Source organism: Exophiala xenobiotica (assembly GCF_000835505.1).
Source record: "Exophiala xenobiotica strain CBS 118157 unplaced genomic scaffold supercont1.7, whole genome shotgun sequence".
Classification (NCBI taxonomy): domain Eukaryota; kingdom Fungi; phylum Ascomycota; class Eurotiomycetes; order Chaetothyriales; family Herpotrichiellaceae; genus Exophiala; species Exophiala xenobiotica.
Window position 1 is genome coordinate 1848828 of NW_013562488.1, and position 21584 is coordinate 1870411.

Here is a 21584-nt window from a genome sequence, read left to right on the forward strand (position 1 = left end):
AACTTGAATGTTGAACGTTGCGTCCAAGGCACAAGCCCTCACCAACTCTGCAAAAGGGACGTCGATTTTATCAAAGGCTACGATAGCCAGTGCACATCAAATAGGGAAGTCATCACAAGCACTATGTACTTATTCATTATGCCGCTTAGACTCGACACTCAAAGCTGGCTTTGGAGCCTCTGAGCAAGTGGCAGTATCGCGGTATTTCCACTTCGTCTTCGGCCCTGGAGAGACTGACTACACAACGTCTGCGGGCAGATAAAGAGCCCCTCCCACAGAGCATGGCCACAGTCCCTGAGTCTGACTGATCTGGACGGATGGACTCTCCCGCCTATCTCGAGACAATCTTATCCACTTCATCCCTGGCCTCGGACCACGAATCCAAATTTTTGCGAGCCCATTCGATGTGACATCTCGCATATGAAATCTGAAAACGGTTCATTAGTTTTGGTGGTAGTGCCATGAGTGGGGAACTTACCATGTATCTTTGAAGATCGTCCTCCTTCTCCCTCTGAAACCTCTTCAGGTCTCGCATGACACCTTGAGTCGCATCTTTGACATCTTTCTCCGATACCTCTAGAGCTTGCTCTAGATGTGTCATGCTTTCACGCGTCTTGCCTATTTGATCTCGCCTCGTCTTCTCCGGGTCAACGTCGACGAAGCCATTGACAGCATGTCTGAAACTGCCGAATATCTTGTTCGTCACGAAGTTCCCACTAGGCGACTTCCTATGTGACGTGGGTGAGGTAGGTCCAGAAGCATTCGGCTGACCTTGTGTAGCAGAAGGTGGTGACGATGACGCAGGGTCGCCATAAGTTGGTGGAAAATCAGAGTCAACTGACTCTGTCTCCTCATGGCCTTCCCGTCCTGGTCCTGTGTGCCGTTCGGGCGGACTGCGTGCTGAAGCATTGGATGTTGATCGTCGTGGCGGACTCGCCAGCGTGGTGCTTTGTGATAGGTACGTGTCAATTCTCTTTGCTTCGGCTTCGCTGCGCTCCAAAGCATCAAGCAGACTCCGCTTCTTTTCAAGCTCATCTCTAGTCATGTCTTGTTGCACTCGTTTGAGGACTCGGTACCTTAGAACATTGCGCACCACCCCAGCAAACTGTGCGCTCTCTCGCATTGGTTCGGCAAAAGTGGCCCCCAAACCTAGAGCAAGCTCTTCTGTCGAGATATACGTGCCGTCCACAGCCTGGCCTACTCTTTCGATAGCTGCTGCTACTGTTGGTGATTGCTCGGAAAGTGAAAAGCCATTGTACCGAGCCCCAAGTTCGGCCAGATCTGCAGAAAGCTTGGTCAGGTGCTCAAGAGTTCGGCGATTCACCTTCTCTATGCTGCCCTGCAGCAGGAGCTCCAGTTCGCGGGTTGAGGCTTCAAAGTTGATAAAGTAAGGATCCAGATCAGTCTCGCTCAGCTTGTCTGACGCAACAGGGAAGCGGCCAAAGACCTGCGGACCGGGTGTCGTATGAGCCGCGGATGATGGGTACGTCTGCTCTGGAGGAGATATTGGAGTTCCGCTGCTTGATGTCGGGCCCGTAGATTTTAGTTTGGCGGATGAAGAAGGAACAGGGAGCCAGTTATGTGCTTGAGTAGGGTTGGCCGGATCCAACGGAGGAGCTTTCAAGTTATTCTTGGGTACTGATGCCACAGGATGTGCATGCAAGACTTCGTTCTGCAGGATGTTAGATGGCCAAAAGCCTCCTATCCTGAAAGGGCAGCAAACGTACCCAGCTAGAATTAGGGTCAAGGAACCGCCACCATACGCCGTCCTCTACGACTTCTTTCATCCTCCGACACCGGTTCAGAAAGACTGCTAGCATTCGTTTCCGCTGGTCGATTATACCAACATCTTCCTTTGCCTTGGTCGGTTTTGCAGCGTAGTCTGCCATTGTATGCTTCTCTGGAATGGGAGGGATGACGAGCGTAGGATGTAGATTTACCAGAGCGTTCCGCAAAGAACTGAATTCTGAATATCTCCGGGCGACTTCAATGTCCTGAACAAGTTAGCGGCGACAGTCCCAGTGCTGAGATGATGCCGTACTCCGGTTCTGATCTTGTATACGATATAGCCTCCATCTGAGCTCTTTCCTGCTTCGGTTATGACGATGTCCAGTTCCGGATTCTCGTATAGAATCTGCTGGACCCTGCTGTCATAGCCACCTTTGGGCGGCGCATGTCCTGCCTCGGGGTGTGCATTGTAGTCTTCCTCGTCGTCGCTAGGATGATCTGGTCGCGGGAAGTACTGTTGTTGGGTAGGGGAGGACTGTGAGGTATCGGGAGTGGAGACTTGTTGGTTTGAATCTAGCAAAGCGTGTCAGCGATCATAAAGAGACTGCTTCCTTTTCGCGCATACAAGAGCTGCTCAAAGCCGGGTTGGTTGGCTCGCCGGTGGAGTCCTGGTTGGTGTATGACCCGTACGGGTTGTTGTCTTCGTCGTCCTGCCACATGATGGCGCGCACAGACACGGACAAGGACTGAGGAAAGACAAAGGCAGGCCAGCTCAAGTACTAGCGAGTGGACGACGCCGTGAATACAAGCCTAAGTAGTAACAACTGAGGATTGCTTCATGCGCAAGGCATCTCCAAATGGCTGCACCCATGACACCGCCACGTCATTGGTCGATCCGCATCTGCGCTCGGACCACCTTCTACAACGACGGTGACAGCAGTGGTATTTCTCTATCCTCTCGCAACTTCAGATATATCACGGCAAGCGAAGTGGTTCTAGTTATGAAGATCTCTAGCATGAGCTGCAGTACTTGTGCTCCGGAAGTTCGGCTCTACATACCGCAATTCTGGTCTTGATCTTCGAGAAAAGCAACGGCTTGATGCTCTTGCTTTGTGACAGAAGCGGTTCTAAATTCTTAGACAGGTATCTCTGGTGCTGTGGCATTCCCACCTATTTATCCAGGTTCCTCGATCTCAGCCGCATGCCACTGAGCATTTGAATAGCAGTGATGACCTCCTGCCGACTCTGTCCTACGACATTAGTCTCGACAGATTCTCAGTCGACCTAAGAAAGATTCATATCACAACATCTCAAGCCTTTCAGTCCGCTCTTGCTGACTTCCCTCCTCTCCTGTTCCCTGCCCTTTCTTTTCCATGCGGCATTACGCTTCCCCAGCCACCTGTACTTTTCGAGCTTCAAACGTAACCGACAACATAGCCTTGCCTCCCCTACCCTCCAGCTCCGTACGGCACAACTGGCCCATTCACCATCGTCGGCTGCACAATCGACATCCCGGGTCCCATGCCCATCGGCGCATCAACAGGCCTGCTCCACGGCCATCCATGCACGAACCATAAGTTTGCTCTCTTGCAACAACACCAGAGCAATAGTCCCACCAATATCACCCCCGCGAGCACCACACCGACAATCAATCCCACCTTAGACCCTGTCGACCAAGTATCCCACCCACCGTCATCCCGTGGATTGACGACATACACAAGGGGGGCTCCATTCGCGGCCGCAGCAGCAGAGCTCGAGCTTGGTGTCAGAGGTACCATCCACGTCGAATAAACTTCACCCTGTGGGTTTTGCAGGAATATATCGATCTCAGTTACGGTGATGACCGAAGTCACTGTTGCTACGGTCGTCAGTGATGGAGTGTATTTTGTCGTCGGGATGGGTGAAGGTGTGACAGGGGTTGGGCTGATGGTGACTGTTTGGCCAAATGTTGCAGGGAGCGTGGTGGATAGATAGGCTGTGACGGTTCGCGTGAGGATGTCCGGTGAGAAGACTGCGGTAGTGATCGCGGTTATTGTTTGAGTGATTATGGACATGCTGCCGTCTTCCAATAGTAAGATTCTTGGTCGGGTTAGGAAGATTGGGAATGAGACTTTTGAACGATTTGTGAAGACACGTGAAGGGGCGCCAGAACAGCTGGGTAGCACGAAGGGTGGTGACCGGGGTAAGCGATTACGAGAATGAGATGGTAGACCCGGATAGACGAGGTGAGAAATGAGGCTCAATATCTTTCGCTTTCCTATTTTGTTGTGGAACAATCAGAAGACGGCCAGTAGGAGAGCAAGACGAAGTGAACCCGCCATATCAGCACGACTTCCCGGCATCGAACTGATATTATCAAGTAACAGCACTCAGATCTCCCATTCATAGGGTGACAATTCTAATGAACAGCTCCAGAAGATTCGCAATCTAACAGGTCATCAACATCAACCACAATGCATATTCTCAGCGTCCTCCTATTGTCCAGTGGAGGTTTTCTGTGTTATCCTCTGTTCACAGCTGGTGGACGACCCTCAGCAGCGCGCTGTTCTCCTGCTTCCACCATTGCCATCTGGTCATGTATCATTGGCATGAAGAATCGCCACGCGATCCAGGCGCAGAAGGGAATGATGAGGACGAAACAAAGCAGGATAGCTAAGCCAGGTTCCATCGCCGTTCTTGAAAGGTGGTAATGTCTTGTCGCTGAGGTGATGTGAGCCCCTGGTTATCCTGTCAAGGGGATTCAACTTACTGCGTGTCTCGGGGGGATCTTTTGGTTTCGAGATCTGTTCATGCGTTGCAGGCGTCGAGTATTATTTTTCGAACAGGGAATTGCACGTTGTGATGTCTAGAAAGGTGCGCGTGCGAAGCTGATATTTCAGGCTTACTTGCTATTGTTCTCGCGGGCACCCTTCACTTTACTTTCACCATTCCCAGCGCATGATTGACTGCCCTGGTCAGCACCTCGTTGCACTGTACCTGTGTACACAAGAGGTGAAGTTGCTCCAGCCTTTTATGCAAGTGAGCTTTGGAATCCGCTGTTGCTTCCCAATTCAAGAGCACACCCGCAAGGCTGGTGACTTGTAGAAAAACCACCAGCAAGTCGTGATCGTAGGTAGCCCCGAGCGGATGCACAAATGTTGAGATGCTAAAAGAGGCTCCTCTCGTGTCGGCTCTCTTCTGCTCGACTTGCATCATGGCCAAAACTTGGTCCAATCCTTCTGAGATCCACACGAACATAGATTGAAGCTGGTCCTGTGGGAATTGTCGGTACGCTGATTGACACAGAACCTTTGTCCAACCCTCAATCTCACCAATGTCGTCAACGAAGAGATTTTGTCTCTCCTCGGCAAAAAGATCAGTTTTTGATCTGATAATATCAGCAAGCCTTGACGATACTGAAGTCTCGAAGAGTCGCACGACTTCCCTCTCGAAGAAGCCACTCTCACTATCGCGCCCAACTCGCATCACCTTGGCCAATGCAGCCTCAGTTAACAATACTTCATGTCGGTACTGCTGGCGCAGCTCCTCAATGAGAACTTCTCGTGCAGCAAGAGCACATAGGCCGAGACCCCCAATGGCAGATACGTGTTGTAGATCCAGCTTACCAGCGGCGGCAACAGCCTCAGCGCGGACCTCCTCATCGTCGTCGTTCAACAAATCATATACAACGAGCAGGATACGGAGCTTGATATCGCGCCCATCATAGTTAAGATTGGCAGGCTGCAGGTGTCCAATGAGAGTCGATAGGGCAGCTGCGGCGCTCAACCTAGTAGGGAAATCCAGGTAGTCCATCGAGGCATATTCAACAGCATCAAGCCATAGACTGGTGCGTTGCCTAGCTGCAGTGCCTCCATTTCCTGGGAGCACTACAAGTCCCAGTATATGCGCCTCAAGTCTCAGGGTTGCGTTCCACAAGTCTCTGGTGGTTGACAGCTGTCTGAGATCAATTCTTTCACTCATCAGTCGCAGTGATTCAAGGCCAGGCCTGATGCTGGATGCAAAGCACGATTCCAAGAAGTAGAAAGCTTTTCCAAGAACGTCTGGCCTGAGTAGAATAGTCTCGTAGCTCTCATTGACCACATGCGCAAATAAAGAGAATAGAGAGAGCCTTGGTCGGCCGGTCAGCTTCTCGTTAATGATGTCCAAGACGAAACACATTGCCTCTGGGTCGTCCGCCAGCTCAGTAGCAATAGATTGCACAGTCTCGCCGTAAGATGGCATAGATTCGTCGGTGAGCATATAACGAAAGATTTTATGCAAAAGTAGTCGCTGCGTCAGAAATGTGCTGTGGGCAGAGTTGAGCGCTTGGAGAGAGCTCAAATAATCCTGTGAACAGCTTGTGCTGAGCATCTGTTGGCGCCATCCGTTATTCGCGACGAGCACGGCAGCATCATTCAGGATGTCCAACCATGCCGCATTGACATAAGGTGAGCGGGAGTTTATTGTGCCGGATGTTGTGGCGAGGCTATCTCCCAGCAGCGGTAACATTCTCTCAAGGTCAGGTTCAGCGAGAGGCTGGACGTCCGCTTTCATGATGTACCTGCAGCAGAGCAGAACTCCATGGGTTCTGTTCTCGCATTCTGCCGGCGCTGCCACTTCGAGTAGCCTCTGTGCAGCCAGCATGGGGCCTAGATTCGACAAATACTGGGCTAGCTGACGTGCTGCGTGATCCCTTACGGCCCAAGTTGGGTTTGACAGCTCTCGAGCAATGACGATTCCCATTTCTGTAGTCTTGCTATCCTTGCTTCGAGTATGTCCAAGGAGGTCGAGGCCTGCAAACACGAGTTCGGTGGCATTCATCGCATTGTCGGGGTCTTCATCAGAGACTCGGCGTGCTGATTCAAGCAACTGAACTGCTACAAGTGACGGATTGTCAACAGCAGGCGCCTGCTTCGAGTCTTGTGAGGCAATGTTCTCGTTCCTGTTCGATAGATCAAGGCGATTTATGCAAGCTCTTAGCAGCATCAACCCGCAGTTCCTGATGCCCCAGATTTTGGACGAGAGGCAGGCAGCGGCCAACCTCACAATCGGCGACAGAAACCGAATAACAATAACCGAAAATCTAGACGCAGTCATGATATCTTTCAAGCAATTGAGAGCATGCACTTGCGGCAACCTCAGTTCTTCTCCAGCAAGAGCAGTGTTCTGGGGTCTCTGTCCAGCAATGCCCACAAGGTCAGACACTGCACGTGAAAAGGACTCTGTATCAACAGGGCTGAGCAGAGCCGTCATCATGGCAGGAAGTCCTGCAGAGCGTCGTGTGAGACGGTCAGCTTGTTCGTCGATCTGGCTCAGAGCGATCTATTGTTGTCAATTCTCCACAAAATTTAGCATACTTTAGGTAGACTCACTTTGTACCATTTGTGGATGAGATCTCGGGCACCCGGGTCAACTGCGTTACGAACTGTATCACAGCAGAGTAGGAAGGTATTTGCGACGGTTGAGAAGGCACCCCGATGCCGTAGGGACATCAACTCGTCCATACAAAGATCCCCAATGGAAGAATACAGCTCCTTACTCGGCCTAGACGCCATGACCAACGATTGCACAACAAGACTGTTCAGGTCAGAAACTACCGGTACACGTGGCAGGGAGACTTACCTTGAGTCGCGAAGGGCTCTCCAGGAATAAGCGAGCAAATCCTTCGGACCTTCTGTCCCGTCATCGTCGGCAAGGTCTGAAGTCCTTTCTGGGGAGTCAACACACAATTGAGGCCTGACTTCATTCCAGATCCGACGACATAGATTCAAGATCCGGGCCGAATCGGATGTCGCGTCCAGCCCTGGCCCTTTCAGGTTCCGAAGCTGATAATTGAGTGCCAGCAAAGATCCATGCAACGGAAAGTCCGACCCGGGTTGTAGACTTCCCACTTTCGACAACAAATTCTCCAGTTTCGAGATATGCATCATCAGTGCTCTCTCGGCAGCAGCTTGCGCGGACTCGACGACGCCGTTAGTGTGAGATCGCACCGCCCAAAGCCTGCCCATGCCATCAGCATGATCACCCCTCCCAGTGTGCAGGGCTAGCATTTCGACGTCATGCAAAAGACCAGGACTAACAGTAAGAGATACAAATTCTGGCGTCTCTGAGGCTATGAACTGAAGAAGGCTTGCCGATAAGTCCCTCACATCCTCAAAGGGATCTAGGCTGAGGTTGCACAGAGACTTCGCAAGCTCGCGGTCACTCAGGAACATGCCGGGCTCCACTGACAAACTGAAGAAGTATTGAAGGGATTGTAGCGCTAGTATGTGACGCGGATAAGACACTCCAGTCCCCAGCTCTGAGCGTAGAAAGTTGTAGTATCGGGCCGTGAAGGATTGATATGAAGCTAGCTTTGCATCATTTTCAGAGTCGATTGCGCTGTGCTGCGACCTCTTGTAAAGTGCCGAGCACCCGGTCTGGACTCTCTTCAGCAGCCTCTTAGTTATGCTTAGGATTTCACCTCTATCGTGAGCGTCTGCATCATTGTAGAGGTACTTCAAACTCGAAGCGATACAATCCAGCCCGTCAGCATGGATGATAGTATGTGCAGCACGGGACGCCGCCAGAAGTCCATAAATTATGATTTGGATTTCCGAGCTTGCTAGCTTGAATATATGTTTGATCCAATGATAATGATCTTGCTGGGAAGACCGGGCAGAAGTCTGCGAAAGGAATACAGTATTCAAGATTGCTACGGCTTCTGTTACATAATATTCCATTAGCTGACGACGTGCAGACTGGGATCTCGAGCTGAGTGACACATACCAGTCTCAGATAAAGTGTTATTCGAAGCACCGGCTCGCAGAGTCGATAGAAACAGCGCCAATTCTGCCTCGCCATTGCGACAAGAACTTGTTTTCGACTCCACGAAGGCCATAAATCGTGTCTTGTCGCTCAGGACGACAGGAAGAACGTTCTGGGCGAATTCTCCGCGCGCTTCATGATTTCGCTCCAAGTATAGTCCCACGACTCTTTCGGCGAGAGTCTGCAGGTCGGCGCCATTCGGTTGTCCAGAGGCTCGAGAGCACAGAACCGAAAAGGTCTTAGTGGCAGTGCTTCTTACGTCGATGTCAATGCTTGCAAGGATCAAAGCTAAGAGGAGAGATGGCATACTACCGTTCCCAATCTCTGACACATCCGTGGTTGTGATATTGTGACGCATTAGACGTTGTTCCCAGGGCAATGGATGCTTTGCAATAGTTTCTCTGATGAGACGCTCGAGGTGGTCAATGATCGGTGTCTTTCGACAGAAGCAGGTCAGCATGAGACAAGCTTTCTTGAGATCAGACCGGGGAGAGCAAAGAAGGATGATTGTGAACAACGGCAGTGTGGCAGTTGTTAAGATGTCGACAATACTGTCTTCATCGGACATCTTCTGAAGCATATCACATAGAGTTTCCAGTACTTGAAAAGCCGGCTTCGTCTTCCCATCGTCGAAAGCTTTCTCTGCACACTGGAAAGCATCGAACCACACCTCTTTAGAAGTAACAAAACGGTAGACCTCGGGATTATGGCTTGCAGCTCCTCCATTAAGAAATACACACAAGGCGTTCGAGGCAGAAGTGAGATGCTTGTCGACGACTTGGGGATATTTGGCGGTGAGCACCAGTCTGGGCCAAACATTCAAGATCTGGTGTACTTCCTCATCTTCTGAGGCATCCAATAGTGCTTTGCGCAAAACACCCTTGCCTAGATCTGAAAGAACGGAACTAGAAATGGGTATCCGGCTCTCAAGAGCCTTGGAAATGGCATCCATCCTGACTCAAAGTATGCTATCGTTCATAGAAGGATTTCCAGGCCATCGTTGCTATCCAACCCTCGCACTGACAGCCAGAAGGGACCCAATGATGCCCTGTTGTTGAGGCTGGTCAGTGACGGACGTTGGAAAATTGTTCTAAAATCTCTTGGGGTCGTAGAACGAATGTAAGTGCCAATCACGTGCCAATAGAATAACACCGATTTTGATGCGGAATTCTTTGGAAAGTTTTCTCCCCGGCTTCATCTGGCACCTTTCATTGCGCGACACATTCACGGCTGCCACTGCGCCACCTAATCGATCCCTTTACCTCTATCTGCCAATCCTCCATACCTCCATCTCACAATGTCTGTCTGGGATGCCTTCAGCGGCAGAAGGAAACAGCAGCCGGAGCCGCATGGAAACGATTCCATGCCTGCGCCTTCAGCTGGCGGCTTCGCATCATCGCCTTTCGATCCCTCTGTCGCAACAACAGATGTCTCGTCACTCTTAGGAGCCGCATCTCTTCCCGATGCCTCGAAATTACACCCCCTTGCTGGCTTGAATCAACAGACGCTCGACTACCTCTCCTTAGATGAATCAGCATTATCAGATCTTCCAGGCTCTCGGTCGATATTGCCCTCCCGCGGCTGGTCGGACGACCTGTGTTACGGAACAGGAGTCGTATATCTCACAGCTTTGACTACTGGCGGCACCTGGGGATTAATAGAAGGCTTGAATCGCACGCCGGCGTCGGCCCCTCCGAAATTACGGTTAAACAGTGTCTTGAACAGCATCACCAGAAGAGGACCTTTTCTTGGTAACTCTGCCGGTGTGGTTGCGATGGTTTACAACGGTATTAACTCCACGATTGGCTACTATCGGGGGAAGCATGATGCTGCAAACAGCATAGTGGCCGGCGCCTTGAGCGGAGCCATCTTCAAGAGCACAAGAGGCGTGAAGCCAATGTTGATTTCGAGTGGAATTGTCGCCTCAATTGCAGGTGCATGGGCAGTAAGTGGATGTCCGGATTCCCAGACGATGACTTCTATTGACAGCTTTCTAGTTGACCCGTAAAGTCCTGTTCGAGCCTCCCGAAGAGACCCAAAAGGCCAACCTATAATTCCGCAAACATCATAAACGAGGCGGAGAACAAGCGCACCGACACGTATCCGGCAGTTCTGTGTCATTTATCCTCATGCTCACCACATGTTTTGTACAAAATTCTCGATGTCTTTTCAAGGGCCCCATGCTCTTATGAGGCGCCCTTTTCACCCAATTGCGCGCTTTACCTTCGGATCTTCACTCAGGATGTGATTAGCATAGCGGGGTTTGGATTAAGTCCACGGCGTCCGGTGAGGGTGTATATGATAGAACTCGACACAGAAGGTCAAGAATGCGACACTATGACATTGGCGACTGGAGCCAGGAGACCGAAGGAACACGCGGCTGGCCAGCAGGCTGAGTCCCGACTGGAGGCTTTCTCGAGTTTCTTACGGCAACGCCAACTAATACAAAATCAAGAGCTTTGGCTACAGTCCACTGTGCCAGCGCTATGTTCGGGGTTGATGAATGAGTTAGACAATGAATTCATTCTACGAACCTTCCTACGCGCAACGCCTTTTTCCCAGGTAGAGCCAACCTCAATTATTTATACAGACTAAGTTGAGGACCGTTCGGGATTACAGCATAGTCCGACGCCATGCCTTTGCAGCCAGCGCCTCGATCAACTGAGTGTCTACCACTCCCTTCGTCGAGTCATCCGCAATGGCTTCGACCACAGCATCGGCCACCAAATCTGCCTTCAGCGGCTTTTCCACAGCAGCACCAAATATCCGAGTTAGGTTGCCTCCCACCAAACTGTTCACGGTGCTTCCTACCATCCCAGACGCCGCTATAGGTAGCGTGAACTTTCTGCTGCTGTCGTATAGGAATCCTGGCCTAATAAACACATTTCGCAACTTGATCATATTACTCGCTATCGTGCTCTCGGCCTCGCGTTTCGTCGTGATGTACCTTGAAGGTAGTATGGGGGCGCCTGCAGCAGCGGAGATGTAAACAAATGTATTCACACCTTCTCTTTCTGCCTCTTGTGCCAAAGCGATGGCGGAGTCTCTGTTCATAAGCTCGTATGTGATCTGTCCGTCTTTTTCTCCTTTCCCAAGTTCATCTCCTGGCTGCCGATCGAGAGGGTTGTTCGAACTACCGGCTTTTGAGGAACTGAACGCTCTGGACAAGCCGGAGAAGACGCTCTCTTTGCCAGATAGGACCCCTTTGTAGTCGGCTTCGAGCAGGATGCCCATGGTGTGTACGACCGCGTCAGCACCCTTGAGGTGTGAAGTGTAAGTGGTAGGCTTCAAAATGTCGCCTTTAGCCCAGTTGACAGACTTCGACCATGGAGGAGGAGTCGACTCCGAGGTGACGGATGACCATGCTGGCTCTCCAGAGCGACTGAATGGAGGTTAGCATTGCGGAGGAAGTGATCGAACCGAACGTACCTTATGGAGGTCACGTCCCAGCCTCGAGCGACTGCGGACTTGCATATGCGGGAACCCAGAAATCCATTGCCGCCCGCAACTACGATCTTCTTCTTCGCAGCTTGACTCATTATTCAGGTTCCGTCAGCTTTCTTACACCTTTAAAAGGCTATCGTCGAGCTTTACAGCTAAGTATCAGGAGACCTGACTTCGCAGCACGATTGTCCTGTGAGCCGTGGACTGATCGCCGGGAACTTTTTGGCTCAAACACTGACGTATTCGATGCGAAATTTGTAAAAGGAAGGTCTGGCGAGAGCTAGCGTTTTATCGGTCTTTCTGATGCCAGACGCTTCACCATTGACAAGACTCCATTTACACCTTCAGGGACGATTGTAGACGTTGATCGCCCGGTTAGCCTTCGAGTCGCTCGTTTCACACTCTCTGCCACTTAGCTTCCACTTGTTATACAGCAACAACCTATATCAGACGACAATATGCCTCCTGCTAAACGACGCAAACTCAGCCCAAGCCCGGAACAGGTGGCCACCACAGATGGTGCTGCTGAGCAGTCAACGCAACCTAACCAACCTGAAAAGATCGCTGACGACGCCAAGCATGAGACGGAGGACGTTGAACAGTCCACGTCCATCGAAGCGCCAGAAGGCACAACTGAGACAACCACTGGCACTTCTTCGAACAACGCCCCCTCCACAACCGCCGCGGACAGACTCGCCCGGTTCGCTGCCCTCAAATCCCGTGCATCTGCATCCGCAAAATCAAATCTTCTCGAAGCCAAAGCCGAAGCCAACCGCTCCGCCATAGATCCAAGCGTGCTCGCCAGTTTGTCGCGTAAATCAGCCATCGCATCGCACAACCTTCTCAAAGCCGACACGGAAGAGGATGAAGGCAAGGGCGCCTTTGAACGCAAGCGCGCGTGGGATTACACCATCGAGGAGTCCGAGCGCTGGGACGAGCGAATGGATCGCAAGAATTCTGCGCGCGAGAACAACGCTTTCAGTGACTACTCGGCCGAAGCGGCGAAGATGTACGACCGGCAGATCCGCGAACTCGAGAAATCTGCCCTGAAAGATGGTGGGAAGAACAGAGAGGAGTACGAGCGTCAGAAAGCCGAGATATTGGAGAACGCAGCCCGCACTGGCGGGTTGGAAATCGTGGAGATGGAGAACGGAGAGCTGGTTGCGATTGATAAGGACGGACGGTTCTACGCGGATCACGATTCTACGGGCTTCATCGAGCAGAAGCCCAAGCGGGAAAATGTGGATCGGTTAGTATCGGACTTGAAAAAGGCGGAAGAGGCGAGGTTCAAGGCGCGGCGCGCACGAGGCCGTGAGGAGGAAGGAGGAGATGTCACGTACATCAATGAGAAGAACAAGCAGTTCAATATGAAGTTGGCCAGGTTTTATGATCGGTATACGGTGGACATCAGGGAGAGCTTCGAGAGGGGCACTGCTATATGAGGACACGCTATCCTGCGCGCGTTGTGCTTTGTCGGGCAGTGTTTCGACAGTGAGAAGTACAGACTTCAGAAAGCTTGCGCGAGTACGACGGCATTCGAGCCGTTGTGCGCCATTTTTGGATATTGAACATTAGCAAAGTCACCGCAATACCAAGGATGATGAGAGCCTTGCAATAACTCCCTACGGTACCTAGCCATAAGCTTTGAGCCGTAAGGAGTATTGAGCTAGACAATTGTACGACTATTTTCTCTAGTCAGTAATTCAGACTGAATCGCGTAGGGGATATCGTCTTTAATACCTATGATGTTCATCACTCCGGTATATATAGCCCTACTCTGCCTGACTATCAGGGCACGGTTGGGCTGCAGCCGATACCAGCACGGCATAGCCTATCAGGCACGGAACTCCAATGCGGCAGAAGTGCGGATACTCGGTATCGCCATCATTCGACCCCGAGCACATGCGTATCTCTCTAACCAACACAGCTTATTCCACACAATCTATGACACTACTCATAGAGAGACGGTCAATGTCGTGCATGGTCAGGGTATCTTCGCAATATCACTTCGATTGGCTGCTGTAGACTATCTTGGGCTGCAAACCTCCTACGCCTTTCCGCAACGACAACCAGATTTGTCGATTTCAAAGTCCCTAGCCGAAAGGCGCCTTGTGAGGCTGACGAGCGGATCTATATTCTGGACGACTTGGAAGCCATATTGAAGGAATTCATTGACGATACACGCCGCGTTGATTTCACTTTCTTCCCAAGCCGCAGAGCAAGACGACGGGTACTAGCTCGACACGCATGAAAGTGAGGTGTGGTCATCCACCACCTATCTACAGTTCTCCAGGCTAGCCTTGGATAATGTCGCTCGATCATCCTTTGGAGCGCATTATCATCATAGGTTCTGGAGTTACCGGCCTCACTGTTGCGAACCTCATGCGAACCGAGTTCCCTCGAGCAGACATCACTATCATAGCAGCCGAAACACCGACAACAGCATCCCCATCCGCAGACTATGCGTCAATGTGGGCAGGCGCGCATTACCGGCCGATTCCGCGCTCATCGCACCAGCTCGAGCAAGAATTTGACATGGCCCTGCGCACGGCAGAGATCATGAAAGAGATCGCAAAAGTTGCGTCCGAAGCCGGCGTCAAACTCATGCCAGGCGTTGAATATCTGGAGGATCCACCCGAGGCAGTCCTGTCCCTGAAGACGGGTGACATGTATGCTGGGCCGGATGATGAGTTCCGCGTTCTGGAGCAGGAAGAACTACCCCTTGGAGTCAGATGGGGCTGCGAGTATCAAAGTTATTGCATCAATGTTCCGGTGTACAGCAGGTGGCTTCTTGATCGCTTCCTGGCGAGTGATGGGCGAGTCGTCAAGCATCGCTTAACAAGTGCGGCTGAAGCGTTCGAGTTCGCCGAGAAGAACGGTCTGGGAAAGGTCTCGACGATCGTAAACTGCTCTGGTCGAAATTTCGATCGAGACGGCAAGGTGAAAATCATCCGCGGTCAAACTGTGCTGGTAAGACAGGAATATGGCAAGACGGTGACTAGGCAAAATCATGATGGGACTTGGTCGTTCCTGATTCCGCGGCCGCTCCATGGTGGGACCATTATCGGCGGGACGAAAGAGATTGGTGACATGGAAGAGCGACCTAGGCCACAAACCAGGAAGGAACTCCTTCGGCAATCTGTAAAATACTTCCCTGATTTCGTCGACTCAGTGGAGAAGTTTGATGTTGTCAAAGACAATGTCGGCAGGAGGCCATGGCGTGAAGGCGGTTATCGGATCGAGGTTGAGTCCATTAACAGGGACAAGAAGATTCTGCACGGGTATGGTGCCGGTGGTCGAGGATATGAGCTGAGCTGGAGTGCTGCTGAGAAGATAGTCGCACTCGTCAAGCAGGCCACCTTTATCGGACCCAAGCTGTAGAAGACATAGTCCGGCAGAAGTCGACGCCCTTCGAAGTCCAATCAAGGAGTATACGCCCTCGCAGGCAGTCCGATGCCGTTGCTGGGAACTCATTTCTTCTTGATAGGCTTTCCCTCCGTCTTCTCCAGTTCTTGTAGCCTTGCTTCCTCCTTGATCAGTTTGGACTTCTCTTCCGCAATCAGCTTCTGCACTTGCTTTACCGCCTCACCCAGCCTGTCGAGCTCTTTACTCTCTTCCTCTCTACTGAACTTGTTCCCTCCGCTACTTCTCATAGGTATTTCTGCTGTTGGTGGGCCTTTGATCTGGCCTTTGCCCCCTTTTCCAGCTTTCGATTTGACGACCTGAGCACTTCCAGTCAAATGTTCGTAGAATGCTTCCACCGGCTCGTTGAAGAGAACTTCTTCATAACAAACACTGCTGATCATGGTTCGGTCCCTCTTTTGCTGCTCAACGTCTCCATAATACGGATGTAATTTGAGACCATGCCAGATCTGCTGTGGTTTTTCAGTGCTCTCTGGCACGAAATAGAACTTGATTGCGATCTCGAATTCACCCCATCCTGTCTCTTCCACTTCGAACGGTGGGCTCTCAATCATTCGTACGCTGTTGGCGTAGGTGTCGTGCAACTTGAATTGGACTTTTTTCAGCCAGTATGAGATATCTTCGTTGTTAACTCCTCGGACAAAAACTCTCCACCTATGCGTGTGATCGGGTGGCGCATCTTTAGGCCTGTTCTCAGGATCGAAGGGAATGGCTTCAGTGCCGTAGATGAAGGGCCGGTAGATTTGAACCCCACGAACACGCTTGGTTCCGCCTGGAGCGGGCATTTTGCCTCTGATGGAAAATCTGATTTGATTTGGTGTTTGGTGTTCGGAGGGAGTCGTCAGGCTATGGTGAGGAACATTTGCGCCGGTCGTGCGTCGAAGCGAGTTGCAGTCGGAGTGTGCGGAGCTTGGCTCATTCCTTGAGAATGAGAATCCGAAAGTGTGCAACAGCCTGAGACTGAGTGTAGAGAAGGTACTGGACGATGGATATTTCAAAAGGTAAGAACATTCAGGACGTATTTACAGTACGTTCTCCGCAGCCTTGGCGCATCCGCGTGCCTGCGTTTTCTCCGCAATGGAATGAATCGAAATGTGGCTCTCATGATTTTGCACGGCCTTCGACCTACTTACCTGAGTCAAGGTATCTAGGAGAATCTCGACAATGCTATGGCACCGGGACGGCGACCCTTAGCACGACATGCAAGCTTCTCTCCCCCTATATCTCCGAGCCTACTTCGGCAATGTTAGCAGGTCCCGATCTCTGGCGGTCTCGTATATCTACCATGCTGCCAGGCCATGGTCTTCATCTACTGCTTGCAGGGCAAAGCTTCCGCGGAACTACAGGCCAGCGAGACGGAGGTTCGATCTTCTTCGACAGCTGGACGAAAAGTCGCACGCTGAAGACTACTACATAACAGCCAAACTTGCCAAAAGGCTGGGAGAGCTCGGGTTTCGGTCTATTCCAATTGTAGTGAAGCTATTCAATCACCAACGAGCCGAGCTGGAGCGCTCAAAGGCGGCAGCAGATAGAGCCATAAAGCTGTCAACAATAAACCAAAGTATGGAGGCATTCCCAACCCCTTAACAAGAAACATGGCTGACCGGCAATCTCCTCAGAATGGATCCGTACATACGAAGAAGCTCTCAGTTACGACGAGGTCGCATTACTAACAGACCCAAAGATACTGCCTCGGATCTTCGAAGTGTTTGGTGAAGCAGATTTCCATAGACAAAACCGGCAGAGGTGGCAACGATTGGGGTATTATACACTTTGCGCAGCTTTCGAGGCAGGCGAAGTCGAGGCCGCATTGAAGGTGGCCTTTCTCGAGTACGGGCAGCATGGCAAGGTGCAACGCCGGACAGCTGAATTCATCAAACAGCATGCGATGAAGATGACTGACTGGCGCACAATGACAGTCTGGATCTTCCTCACGACCCAGGAGTCCCATACCAAAGAGGTCGCAAGAGACAACTATCTAATGGCGAAGAAGCTCGACTCTATGCTCGAGCCCAGCAAACGAACCATGGAAAGGACTGAGATATTCCAGAATTACAGGCCACCATGGCAGCTAGTATTCTCAGCGGCGAATCACTATTTGTCGCATTTCGACAAGCACGATCCAGAAGGGGACCCAGTCCAAGAAGATCTGGAAAGGGCGGTCCGTGAGGGGGTTGAGAAATGGAAAGATCCTGAAGCTGCTCATGAACTACTCCTTTTACCGAACGAGGTCAAGAAGTTCTCGGACCGCTGGGTGTCTCTCATGACGATGTCTGCAATGGACGGCAGTGGAGAGCATTGTGTCAGGCTTGCACTATATCACCTTGCCAGGGATGGTTGGCTCTCTCACCATCTGGACGAGAACGACGAATGGGTCGCTGTCGATCGCAAAGAGAAGCCAAAGAGCTGGGTGGGGATTGAATGGCTGGGGCTTAGCGCCGCGTTGGAGAACGGAAATGCTAGCATCAAGACGAAGCGGTATCTGAGGTTGGCACTCTTGCTGCGGGAGCATGGCCTTGCTAAAGAAGCGCTTCTATGGTTTTCCACTGCCAAGTCAGACCTCCAGGACCAATGCATAGACCCGGACGGGAAATGGGTTGATTACATTGACGGATTTGAGAAACACTGGTTCAACGACGAGTTTGTCACAAGAAGCTCCGAGGACAATTGGTTTCTTGAACCAGATGAGGACAAGGCCAAAAAAGCGTCAGAGCGATCGAAGAAGATTAAAAATCCTGACTGAAGACGAGGCCAGCACACATGGAGCACAGTGCTTCGACAAAATCTGGCACTTCGAAAGAAGTTGAACCGCGAGGACTCCAATCCTTCAAGATATACTGAGGAACAATACCTCCTGCAACGTTGACGAAGTGACTGGAGTCTCTTAGGCAGCATCAACCTCCTAGTCACGACGTATATAATCGGCAAGCTGTGGCATCAGACACTGTTTCAGCGGCGTCAGGGGATGATATCCTTCACGCGTCTATCCTGGTCCAGTGCCCAGCGCTGCACTACCACCGGACTAATGAGTTGCAAGGTTCGGACCTGTTTCTGAACGCTTATGCGAGTTCGAGAACTGCTAGAATGCGACAGCCACTCTGTCCGAAAAATCTCTTCTACTTACAAAATGGTCCCGTCCGTGCACCACTTGATCGCTCACCGAGACACGTCTAGGATCAGCCGGCATTGGGGCATAGCACTGCTCTCCAGATACAAGTCAAGAAGGATCTCACTCCCAGACACTTCGAGACAGGAGATAGTCATGGAACCTTGACGGTCACTTGTATAGTACTTCTGAATATGTATACAACGCAGCGAAATATTGCTGTCGGAATAAGAAGGGAGAAGCATTTCACCGCTCAACATTGGTCACAATTTGTATGTCGAAGAGACACATTTCTTTCTGGAAAGGAAAGAGAACTACCGCGAGCCTTTCATAATTCCTCCGGTACTTGGTGGTACCACAAGGACGACTTTCCGTACTGGTTATTCTCCCCTAATGCCCCCTGCTGTTTACGTTGTCTCATGACTTTTGATCCACAGCCCTACGTTCCCCGGCCGTCCTTTGCCGGAATTACTTGTGTACATTTCCTCGATCATCCATCCAGGTCACATGTGAGATCGGAGGAGAAGGGATTATGGCAGATGTCTTCTCACGCGCGTGATTGTTGCCCCTTGTGATGATACTAGTATTCTAGGCCAGAGACCGATCGTGCCTCTAGTTTTTCTACTGACTACGCCGACGTAGACTGTCCTTCCACAACCTGCTTCGTGTCCCCTGAATGTGAACCGCACCGCCCAACCGCAACGTTAACGTCCTCGGGGCGACAACTCCACTCGATCAAAAGTGACTCATCAGGACCTGCAGTCGGGGCTATCTCCCTGCCCTCTCCTATCCAATGACCGCACCAAGTAGACGCATGTTCGGCGTTGGGCACGGAAGCCCAGCAACATTGGGCTCGCTCCGCAGAGGCCACCTGGAGTGATGCACTAACGAATCTCCTGCTTCCTCGTATTTCGATGGCAGATCCAGCTCCCGGAATTTGTTTGGTGGATTGAACCTGGATTGAACCGGGCTGTGGACGGATGCTAGAAGAGCCCCCCTCCATTGATCATCTCGGTCCTGGTCAGTTGTTCCGTTTGTTTCCGGTCTCCCATAGTGACTAGTCGAGGTGCCGTATATGCGGAACACAGTTCTACCGTTGCCTGAAGCGGCACAGTCGTCCAAAAGAAGGGAAAGAAGCAAAGTCTCTCACAAAGAGGTGTGAGTCTTTCGGTCCCTGACAAGCCTTGTGCTTGACGGAATACAAATAGTATGTCCCAGTTTGAAGAGCGAGAAAGCATGAGAGAAGTACGCAAGGGTATACTTCTGTCAGACCTGTCAAGACGGCATCCATCTTTGTTTAGCGAATTGTCCCGTTGGTACTAGTACTTGTAGGTACAAGGCCTACTGTCCACACGAACTCATCTTATTCTTGATGTATCGTCCCTGGGACAGGCACTGGGACATGCAACTGATCAGTTGCCACGGGCGATGGTTGAAACTGTCAGTTGTCGACCTGAACTTTGGAAAAGCTTCCATTGTCACCGCAAAGAGCGGAAACCTCGTGCCGCCGTCGTATTTCGAACTGGGACAGGCAATCAGCTTGTGCCTATGCTGCCACCTGACGCCTGTGGATTGTGCCAGAAGAGATTCTCGGATGCGGGATCGCTGGTTCGTCCACCTGTCTTTTTTTTCTCGCTTCAGAAATGCAGAAGCGATCCAAGAAACGCAAGAAGTTCGAGTGAGGAATACACAACCGTTTCCTGACCTAGACACGAAATTGCTCCACGAGGGCCGATGCTGCTTCAAGTGCAAATATTGAGCATTGGAAAAAGCGAGGATGAAAAGTCGACATGAAAAATGTTTGGGGGATGAACCTTGAGAACGTTGTTGTTGCACCTTTCAGGTGCCGTACTAAGGTCCACAAACTAGAAGGAGAAAGTAAGATGGTGTCTGCGCACCTGTCCTGTGCTGCAAACATCAGTTGACGTGCATTATGCACACATTTTGTTCTCTAAAAGTGACGCGGTTGCGGTATGTCCTGGAGTCGTCTGAAGGTAAGTGGGATGTCGGGGGGCTCTAAGACTAGAGAAATTCTCCCTCTACGGTTGACATCCATCTGTCAATAAGATAACTCCTTGCAGATGAACGCAGGGGAGAAGGTGAGGTAAGTAAAGTTGGGCAGAGTGACCTTCTTGGGAAATCGACCAAAGGTTTTCGAACCACTGCATGAAACCTAGGTACCTCGGGTATTGTCTGCTGTTCCAGGAATGCTGCGACCTCGGGACCTGACTGTGAACTCACTGGTATCCGCAAGGGTAGGCAGAGTCGAACTAGGGCTCCTCTGAACTCGACAATGTTGACCGCTCGATTTTAGTATATCGGCCCACCAACACAGCTCTCAAGTTTGTTCGGATCATTCGGCCCCCTCTGACGAAGGACAGATGGTTCGATGGGACGGCTAGGATGCCATGTCGTTGCGACTGCCAAGGACTGCAGGCTTTTCTCTCCTTTGGCTTCCGAACTCAAGAATAAGCTGATACCGTTTGCTCCGTGTTGTTCAAGTAGTCGAAATGGCCAGGCCAGGGCCGGTCAGCTGAGAAAGACGCGTGGACTGGGGAAATGCTCTCTCAAGCTTTTGGACGCCCTTGTTCCATAAATGTCCAGTTCTGACATTATTCTCTTTATTTTTGCGGGAATTCCGAGTTCACGCGAGTTCGCGGCGAACAAAGTCCAGTCGCATCGAAAGGGGGCCGCGTCGTCATCATCAAGCTCGCAGTGTCAATTGTACAAACAGACGAATCATCTTGGCATTCTACGGTAAGGAAGGTACGTCTATTACAAGCTTGAAATAATCTCGCTTGGTGTCCTTCGGGTGTCCGGCTGGTGGCCATGCCTCGCTTACGATGGAAGTGGATCATTGGACAGCCCGACGATCTGGTCTAGACTGGCCGTCGGCCCACAGTCTCTCGATCGGTTGGGCGACGTGAATGGCGAGATGGGTCTGGAACGATCTTAGCCGACAAAAGAACCATCCATCCACCTGGACCTCCACCTCACACCATTCTTGTTATGGGGACACACTCACACACTAGGTAGTAGGTACACAGTAATATGGACGAGGCTGACATATGCAGCACCTCCAAAGGGGAATTTGGCT

General features: G+C 51.3%; 8 protein-coding genes across 11 annotated transcripts; 4 read left to right on the top strand and 4 right to left on the bottom strand.

Annotated features, from left to right (window-relative positions):
* Positions 1 to 80: 80 nt before the first annotated feature.
* Positions 81 to 2550, bottom strand: PV05_11372 (uncharacterized protein). The gene is made up of 5 exons (XM_013454849.1): positions 2354 to 2550; positions 2042 to 2301; positions 1728 to 1994; positions 479 to 1672; positions 81 to 427 (listed from the first exon to the last, which is right to left on the bottom strand). Exons 1-5 carry the CDS (start codon positions 2445 to 2447, stop codon positions 332 to 334), a joined length of 1911 nt encoding a protein of 636 aa, XP_013310303.1. The 5' UTR covers positions 2448 to 2550; the 3' UTR covers positions 81 to 331.
* A 1543-nt stretch (positions 2551 to 4093) lies between these two features.
* On the bottom strand, positions 4094 to 9584 carry PV05_11373. Of its 4 annotated transcripts, XM_013454852.1 has the most exons (7): positions 9116 to 9584; positions 8824 to 8950; positions 8476 to 8768; positions 7330 to 8410; positions 7080 to 7284; positions 4478 to 7029; positions 4094 to 4428 (listed from the first exon to the last, which is right to left on the bottom strand). In XM_013454852.1, exons 3-6 carry the CDS (start codon positions 8585 to 8587, stop codon positions 4639 to 4641), a joined length of 3789 nt encoding a protein of 1262 aa, XP_013310306.1. In that variant the 5' UTR covers positions 8588 to 8768; positions 8824 to 8950; positions 9116 to 9584; the 3' UTR covers positions 4094 to 4428; positions 4478 to 4638. The 4 variants fall into 4 exon arrangements, with proteins under 4 accessions (XP_013310306.1, XP_013310304.1, XP_013310305.1 ...); XM_013454850.1 differs by having other exon boundaries at positions 8824 to 9584; XM_013454851.1 differs by having other exon boundaries at positions 4094 to 7029; positions 8824 to 9584.
* A 129-nt stretch (positions 9585 to 9713) lies between these two features.
* PV05_11374 (uncharacterized protein) lies at positions 9714 to 11386 on the top strand. The gene is made up of 2 exons (XM_013454854.1): positions 9714 to 10459; positions 10512 to 11386. Exons 1-2 carry the CDS (start codon positions 9812 to 9814, stop codon positions 10566 to 10568), a joined length of 705 nt encoding a protein of 234 aa, XP_013310308.1. The 5' UTR covers positions 9714 to 9811; the 3' UTR covers positions 10569 to 11386.
* On the bottom strand, positions 11019 to 12172 carry PV05_11375 (uncharacterized protein). The gene is made up of 2 exons (XM_013454855.1): positions 11944 to 12172; positions 11019 to 11896 (listed from the first exon to the last, which is right to left on the bottom strand). Exons 1-2 carry the CDS (start codon positions 12051 to 12053, stop codon positions 11128 to 11130), a joined length of 879 nt encoding a protein of 292 aa, XP_013310309.1. The 5' UTR covers positions 12054 to 12172; the 3' UTR covers positions 11019 to 11127.
* A 121-nt stretch (positions 12173 to 12293) lies between these two features.
* On the top strand, positions 12294 to 13652 carry PV05_11376 (uncharacterized protein). Its single transcript, XM_013454856.1, has one exon. The coding sequence runs from the start codon at positions 12417 to 12419 to the stop codon at positions 13398 to 13400; it is 984 nt and encodes a 327-aa protein (XP_013310310.1). The 5' UTR covers positions 12294 to 12416; the 3' UTR covers positions 13401 to 13652.
* A 201-nt stretch (positions 13653 to 13853) lies between these two features.
* Positions 13854 to 15442, top strand: PV05_11377 (uncharacterized protein). The gene has a single exon (XM_013454857.1). It carries the CDS (start codon positions 14266 to 14268, stop codon positions 15337 to 15339), a length of 1074 nt encoding a protein of 357 aa, XP_013310311.1. The 5' UTR covers positions 13854 to 14265; the 3' UTR covers positions 15340 to 15442.
* PV05_11378 (uncharacterized protein) lies at positions 13975 to 16360 on the bottom strand. Its single transcript, XM_013454858.1, has one exon. It carries the CDS (start codon positions 16164 to 16166, stop codon positions 15429 to 15431), a length of 738 nt encoding a protein of 245 aa, XP_013310312.1. The 5' UTR covers positions 16167 to 16360; the 3' UTR covers positions 13975 to 15428.
* Positions 16361 to 16508: 148 nt separating this feature from the next.
* Positions 16509 to 18750, top strand: PV05_11379 (uncharacterized protein). Its single transcript, XM_013454859.1, has 2 exons — positions 16509 to 16942; positions 17001 to 18750. The coding sequence occupies exons 1-2, from the start codon at positions 16582 to 16584 to the stop codon at positions 18122 to 18124; spliced, it is 1485 nt and encodes a 494-aa protein (XP_013310313.1). The 5' UTR covers positions 16509 to 16581; the 3' UTR covers positions 18125 to 18750.
* Positions 18751 to 21584: the final 2834 nt, after the last annotated feature.